Source organism: Lactuca saligna, chromosome 5 (genome assembly GCF_052625555.1).
Source record: "Lactuca saligna cultivar CGN05327 chromosome 5, ASM5262555v1, whole genome shotgun sequence".
NCBI lineage: Eukaryota > Viridiplantae > Streptophyta > Magnoliopsida > Asterales > Asteraceae > Lactuca > Lactuca saligna.
In genome coordinates, this window is record NC_136421.1 from 82,372,724 (window position 1) to 82,381,319 (window position 8,596).

General features: G+C 37.7%; 1 protein-coding gene across 1 annotated transcript; it reads left to right on the forward strand.

Moving 5' to 3' along the window:
• Window positions 1-1,109: 1,109 nt before the first annotated feature.
• On the forward strand, window positions 1,110-1,952 carry LOC145045480 (uncharacterized). The gene has a single exon (XM_078993802.1). The coding sequence runs from the start codon at window positions 1,110-1,112 to the stop codon at window positions 1,950-1,952; it is 843 nt and encodes a 280-aa protein (XP_078849928.1).
• Window positions 1,953-8,596: the final 6,644 nt, after the last annotated feature.

The window sequence follows — 8,596 nt, forward strand, 5'->3', positions numbered from 1 at the left end:
ATTGTTGGAGGATCTGGGAACATAAATCAATGGTTGGTCGACTTGTTTATGCTAATCCAGCTGAAGGAGAGAGATACTACCTACGCCTGCTTTTATGTCATATCACCGGGCCTACCTGCTTTGAAGATTTATACACAGCAAATGGTGTATTACACCCTACGTTTCGAAAAGCAGCTCTTGAAAGATGTTTAATAGAGACGGATGATAATTTATCACAGTGTCTTGAAGAGGCTTCCTTATTTCAATTTCCCAACGCACTTAGAAGGTTATTTGCGACGATGCTGATTTTTTGTGAACCAGGAAATGTTCGCAAGTTATGGGACGACCACTATGATTCTCTTTCTGAAGATTACAGGAAACAATATGGATGCGCCGAGCGAGTGCAAAATATGGTCCTCATCGACATTAGAGTCTTCCTAGAATCTATGAGTAAAAAGCTTAGTGATTACGACCTTCCAAAGGTCAGTGCACACATCGATTTACAATCAAGAGGCTATCGTGAGGTGCAAGAAGAATACTCTATAAATGTGGAATATGAAGACTTACATGCGCGAGACTCTCTCAATCTAGACCAGAAGTTTGCATATGATGAGATAATGAGGCATGTGGATCAAAATATTCCGGGTGTCTTCTTCATAGATGGTCCCGGTGGAACTGGAAAGACATTTTTGTACAAAGCTTTGTTGGCTAATATTCGTGCTCGTGGTCTTATTGCACTTGCAACTGCCACGTCAGGTGTTGCGGCTAACAACATGCCAGGAGGGAGAACAGCTCTTTCACGATTTGGAATTCCGCTCAATCTTGATAATAACTCAATGTGCAAGATCACTAAACAAAGTGGGAAGGCTCAGGTACTTCGCGAGGCAAAGGTAATCATATGGGATGAAGCAGCAATGGCTAAGAGGCAGGCAGTAGAAGCAGTTGATCGCACAATGCAAGACATCACAGATGAGAAGCTCCCTTTCGGTGGAAAGATAATGGTTATGGGAGGTGACTTTAGACAAGTGTTACCGGTCGTGAGACGTGGCACTCGAGCACAAATTGTCGACTCTAGCTTACGAATGTCACCTCTATGAGCTTCAGTTAAAAGGCTTCGATTAAGTATCAACATGAGAGCGGTAAATGACCCATGGTTTTCTGATTTTTTATTACGAGTTGGTGATGGAAAGGAGGAAACATTGGACGAGTCCTATATTCGTATACCTGATAACATGTCCATTCGGTACACTGATAAAACTAAATCAGTGGACGCTCTGATTGATGCAATATTTCCTTCTTTGGAATCCAACGGCGCCGACTCAAAATTTATCATTTCGAGGGCGATACTGTCAACTAAAAATGAAAGTGTTGATGAGATTAATAATAAGTTGATCGAACGATTTTCTGGCGAGCAAAAAGTTTACTATAGTTTTGACGAAGCGGAAGATGACAAAAATAACTTATATCCGATGGAGTATTTGAACTCGCTAAATGTTAGTGGTGTACCCCCTCATTATCTTCGGTTAAAAACTGGGTGCCCTATAATACTTTTGCGAAATATCGATCCTTCAAATGGGTTATGTAATGGCACCAGATTGATATGTCGAGCTTTCCAACAAAATGTCATTGATGCAGAGATAGCGGTTGGCCAACATGCTGGAAAAAGAGTGTTTTTACCAAGAATTCCTCTATGTCAGTCTGACGATGAGATGTTCCCGTTCAAACTTAAAAGAAAGCAGTTTCCAATTCAGCTTAGTTTCTCTATGACAATCAATAAAGCTCAAGGACAAACAATTCCAAATGTAGGTGTTTATCTACCAGAATCGGTATTCTCACATGGCCAGCTTTATGTGGCGTTGTCCAAAGGAATATCACGTGTCAATACCAAGGTATTAGTAAAGCCGGAAAAAACGTTTCATAATGATGGAATCTACACATCAAACGTTGTGTACAAAGAAGTGTTATGTGATTAACAAGGTACAATCAACAACTTATTATTATACAATTTCTTCAAATATGTATCTTAGATGCTTATTTGATGTTTAATGCAGGGCTAGCAGATGAAGCAACATGATTGCAGATTGGTGTAGGTTATATATTGGACATGTTATAAATGTACAAAACTATATGGTTGCAGATTGTTGTTATTTATATATTGTTAAAATCAAGTATGAACTATCAGATGAATTATTTGAGATGTAGACTCAACTTTTATCGTATTGTATGACTATACACCTAGCAAGAAACTATATGTTGAAATGAACTATTCGACACATAATAGTCTACCAAATGGCCGCAATGAATAACTCACGTCTAAAGGAAACTATTAAAACTATCTTCCGAAAGAAACTTTTTGCCGCCCGGCGCTTAGCGCGGGTAAACGGCTAGTATATATATATATATATATATATATATATATATATATATATATATATATATCATTGACTAAAGATGATTAAAACCTCAATCTAAGCTTTTAGAATTGAAATGAAGTATACTTAACTCTCCCTTAATTATAGCAAAACAACTTTTTAATCTCTGCAACTTCACGAATTGAAACTTTTGTTTTCTATAATTAACATTGCTAACTTTCAGTACTAAACAAAATAATCATGCTCCCACTAACATGATGATTATTAGCATAACACTTATGCTACCACTAGCTTTGACATGTACTCAGAAATTAGCTAGACTTCTATAAATCAATACTCTATTGACTTTCTTACCAAAGTTCAGATTTCTGATATGAGATGCTTTGATAAAACATTAACAAAATCATACACCTTTCCTTAGATAGCTCACATGTGTGCCTAAACAATTTTAGAACTATGAAAAGGGATACCGTAATCATAGTCTTAATTGTTTAGACATTTGCCATTTCTCACAAGTCCATGTTAGTGTGTCGGTTAACCACAGACGCTCCACTAATGACTTTGAGAATGAAAATGTAACGTCCCAAAATACGACCCAAAAATTTTTGTTTAATAATACTGAAAACCATAACATCAAATGTCATAAAATCAAGCCCATAAATAAGTATCGTGATAAAAACTGTATCAAATCATATCTAAGTAAAACTAATCAAACCCCCACGATAAACACTGAAGTTGTGGTGTGTGTGATGCCATCATCCCGAGCTGTTCCCTTTACCTGCGGAAGTACCTGAAACCAAAACATAAACTGTAAGCACAAAGCTTGGTGAGCTCCCCCCAAATTACCATATACCATACAAACATATAAACAACTACCGGGCCTTGCCCACTGCATCGGACCGAAGTCCGGAAACTGCATCGGACTGAAGTCTGGAACTAACCAGGGCCTTGCCCTCTGCATCGGACCGAAGTCCGGAATTGACTGGGACCTAGTTCCCTGCATCGGACCAAAGTCCGGAACAACTAAACATAGCATAACATAAACATATCAACTAGCATCCCGACATATACTGCATACTGTATCGGGCCATAGCCCGGAGCAAATAACACACAAACCCTATCCGAGCCACGAAGGCTTCAAACATACTAACTACTGCATCGGACCGACGTCCGGAAACTACTGCTAATTGAACGGGCCCGCATTGTGGCCTTACCCCGTTCCTACTGGAAGGAAAACTCACGTAGTAACTCTGGCTGCTGAGTTGCTAAATCTAAAGATGGCTGACTACTGCTCCAGAACCCCCGGCTACAAATTCCATAAACACAAGATTAGATATCGATAAATGATCTGAGGCAAAAATGACCATTTCACCCTTGATCAAAGTCAACCCTCTGGTTGACTGGACTCGCCGAGTCAGGGCGCAGACTCGCCGAGTCCCTCTTCCACTCGTTCTAAATCTAACTCACCGAGTCCCTTTCGCACTCACTGATTCACCCCGAACCCACAACTCTAAGAAAAACAGGGACTCACGATTCGATTCGTTGAGTTCGAATAACAACTCGCCGAGTCCTACTGCAGATTCCAAGCAGTCGAACTCTAATCTATTCCAAGGCATCTAACTCGTAGATCTAAGTCCCTAGAATCATCCGAGCACGTAAAATTGCTAACCTTACATGTAACTACGGAGGAATGAAGCTGTTTCACTCAAACCCTAATTTCCTCAGGAAAACTCATCCGACTCGCCGAGTTGTAGAACAACTCGTCGAGTTAAAGGCAAGTCTTCATCGGACATGCCGAGTTTCTCATCCAACTCGCCGAGCCCACTGCTATCTTCATTTGACTCGCCGAGTCACTCTTAGGACTCGTCGAGTCCATTCAGTCCATTTTCCATACAGACCCGATTTGAGCAATGCAGCGGCTCCAAATCACAGATCCAAGCTTCTAGGGCATGCTTATCACGTAAAGTTGCAAACTTTACGTGCGTGCATAGCGTTAAAGGCTTCAAATGGCCAAACTAAGCTCTTAATGAGGTTCTAAGCTCAAGAGGGACCTCAATCACGATTATGGCTGAAACTATACACTTCTAGAATGCAGTAAGGGTCCAGATTTGAAGCTTCTAACCAAAAGAGAGTCCATATCTCAACTTGAATCATCAAAAGGGCCCAAAGAAAGCATAACAATCATAAAGGAAGTTTTAAATGGAGGAATACACATGGTTATAACTTCATTACCTGAATGAAAAACATATGAAAGCTAACTCTTGGATCTCCATCCTCTACTATGGACTTCTTTTCCTTCCTTGTCTTGCCAAAACTTCCAAGCTAGCACCAACACACTCAAAATAGACAATGGAGGCTAGGGTTTATAGGGGAAATGTGCTGAGAGTGGTAAAGGCGATGTTGGGGGCGCATAAGTGTGTTTAAATAGGGTGCAAACCCTTAAAATTAGGGCTTCATCCAGACAGGCAAACTCACCGAGTCCCACATATGGACTCGTCGAGTAGCTGGCTCCAAACGCGCGACCCTCCCATCTCTACTCGACGAGTCAGGCCACAGACTCGTCGAGTACCCCCTTAAAAGTGAAATTACTTTAATTAAATTACGTACCCGAATTTGGGGCGTTACAGAAAATATCACAATTGCTATCTACTTAAAATCTACTTAGCGAAAGTGTTTCCTAGCCATTAATTGCATGAATCGTAGAGAAACCTTATGATGCTTAGATTTTATGGTGTATGTGTTCCTTTCCATGTGAATTTTGTCCAAACCTTAATCACAAGACAAGGTTAGTGACAATTCCAAACTCATATGGACTGAACTTGTGCAATCTTAAAGTCTTGCCACCTGGCAGCACAAGGGTCTGCCATTGCTTCCAAGTTGTTATGCAACCAATTGAGAACTCTCAGAACTCCTATTCAAAGCCAAATTCAACTAGAATAGGCACAAAAATAAGAATTTGTCAACACGATGGGTTATAAACCTCAAGTTGTGTGCTAGTGATGAACAATAGGTTTTATTCTTGATTAGATCTTGAGACTTTCAAGACCTTTAAGACTCCCACTATGCTCTTGACATATAAGAATGTCTTGGCACATATTCAAGAGAGTGCGGATTCTTTATCAAGACAAATACTTCACACAGTTGGCCTTAGTTGGTCTCTGTTTTATACAAAATATCATAACTTACCAATTTCAAATGTACAAGAGTAGAACACATTTTACTCTTACATTTGAGAAGTGTTATAACCCTTCTTTAAGATATATCACTCAAGTTACAATCTTGGAGTATGACTCTAAGAATTGTTTTGGAACGAAGTATGACTCATCTTCTTAATTCAACCACTTCAACAATTCATGTCTCCTCTTCTTAGCCATATGAATGCACTAAGATGTCCTTTGAGAATGAATCGTGATATGATTTCTTAATCATTAAAATGAGCACAAAACATGATACTGAAGTACTTTCCCATCTTTTCAGATTTGAGAAACTTTTATCTTTCTGCCTAATTTGATTCTTCTCATTCGTTCTGCCATACATCGAATCTTTTCCAATGTTTCATATTTATACTTAAACTTGTAAGTATAACCATATTTACCAAGCCTTAGTAAATCGTGATGAATAGTCTTATCGATCTTTTGTGGTGGACTTGACTAGTGCACAATAATGTGTACTCGATCCCTTTAGTCCTTTCCTTCTTCACATAAGGAATCAGTCTTAATTTTACAATGATGAAAATTCTCATTCATCATACATTGTAGCTTGCATGATTCCAAGTTTCTATCCAACTGAAACTTAGGTGATGAAAATCTTTCCTTATTTGGTAAATTATGACACCACCACAAACGAAAGAATCAAATTCACATTTCCATTATTGCTATCAACGGAATTATATAGACAACAATTTTCACACATTCCATTGTAAGGATATTTAAAGTAAATAAAATCAAAATTTTTCCTTTTATTTTAAAATATGCGGAAAACTTATCCTTACAATGCAAATGCATATGAAAACTTGTTGTTATCTATTCCTAAGCAATATATCATAACTCCTAAGCAACAACTTCAAAATTCTGATCTCCAAACCATGCGATCAAAATCCATCTTCGCGATCAGAATCAACATATACTTCTTTTAAGCTTCCTCTCTTTTCTGTGATTCTTAAAACATCAACATGTGACCCAGTGACATTATGTAATAAGAATCTCCAAATAGGAACTTAATAGAGTAAGACAGTGGAATTTACCTGAAGTAGAGTCAAACTTTTTGACTTGACCTTCTCTCAAATCTTTCAGGTAGTTTGACAGCTTCACAACCAATGCCCCTTCCTTTGGCAATAGAAACATATGGACCCTTTGGTAATGATACATGGGACTATTTCAGACTTAGCCTTTCTCTATACCATTTGGTCAACCGAGTTGACAATGGCCGATCCCTTTCCATTAGGAAGAGAAAGCCTTTTCTAGATATCCTAATGTTACCATTGTCAGTGTCCATTGAAAGTTTGGGAAGTTGATCTTCTAATCAAATTTGCTTTACTAGTCCTCCAAATCATTGCTGATTCAGCAGCACCAAGCAAATAGATAAGATCATTAAGGGTCATGTCATAGTCTGTTTCTTAGTAGTCCCAAAGGAACTCACTATGTGACTTAGAAAGTAATTGAACATCCAACTTTCTCAAGACTTTGACACCCAACTCTCCTCGCTTGTAAATATGCGACTTCATCTCTAAGATGTGATCACACGTAGACCTTCCTTGCCAATAGGGCTTGAGTGACCTTAAATTTTTCAAGAACTAGTGGGTTAGGGAGAATAATTGGAGGAGGTGAAAGAAAAGAAGTATGATTTCCATGAGCCAACCATGGGACATCATCTTCATTAGGAAAACTTGTTCCAAGATATTTGGGATGATCATAGATGTCTAAACTAGACATCTAATATGGGAGATATTCAAGTCAGTTGATTTAGGTCCTTAATATAACACCCAATATTAATTATTAAGGCTAGGACCCAACACAATATTTTATAACTTGGAAGAGGGATGTCGTAATCCAAGCTATAGAATATTTGAAGGTAGGTGAATGACGATTCATCAATTTCCACCAAAAAAACGAAATAATTTATTAGGTTTTTAATTGGATTTGAAACTTGTAGATCTTTTGAGATTTATTGAACTTTTCAATGACATGTTTCAATCTCGAGTGTGCCCTCTCAAATTTTGTGACTAGGATGCCGAGGATCACAAAACAAGGTGTGAATAACCATGTGAATATACTTGGTACCCTTAATAGTTATACCTCAATTGATGTGTCGGCTAACCACACGCACTCCATCGATACTAGGACAAATATTAAGTTACCCTTTGTCTACCTTGTTAAATCCAGCGAGTGTGTCGATTACCCACACGCGCTCCACTAACCGACTTAAGCAAAGTGCAAAGTGTAATTTCATGGATTAGCACCAAATTCACATTTTCCTAAGTAACTAAGATTGGGAATAGAGTTTAGTTACTTAGTATTTATCATTAATACTTTTAATGAAGGGAGAATTCTAGTCATTGTCCTACCCATTTGGTTAACAACCCTCCACCAGTCAAGGAAGCGGTGGGTGAGAGTGGACACCCATTAAGCTGCCAATTTATAGGCAACAACCTTATACCCCCTTATAGACCGGCTTCGTGAATGAGGCCTACTAACTGTAAGACTGGCTTGCTCTTATACATATATATATATATATATATATATATATATATATATATATATATATATATATATATTATTAACTTATAATACTATAAAGTATAAGGGTTGAATTTTAACTTTTAAAATTCTAAGGGCTTAACATGGAATTAAAGTATTTATAAGGGAAACTTTACAAATTCCTAAACTTGAGGGCAAGTTTTGAACAATTCAAAAACTAGTCAATTCCATAAGTTATGAGTTTAAAGTAGTTTTAATTAAAAAACTCTTCAGGTTCCATAACTTGAGGACAAGTTATGGAAGACTTTAAACCATTAAATGAATGTGACTCTTCCTTATTCATAACTTATCGAAAACTTTATGAGTTTTATGAATCTTAAATGTGACTTTTCACATAAGTTGAGGACAAGCTACAAAAACACATTTTAAAATCAACTCTTAGATTAATTTGGATTGAAAATACATTATCACATAACTTTTCTAATAATCTAAGCAACTCATAAGAAAAAGATAATTTAAATCAAACTTTTTCATGAAATTAGCCTAGCC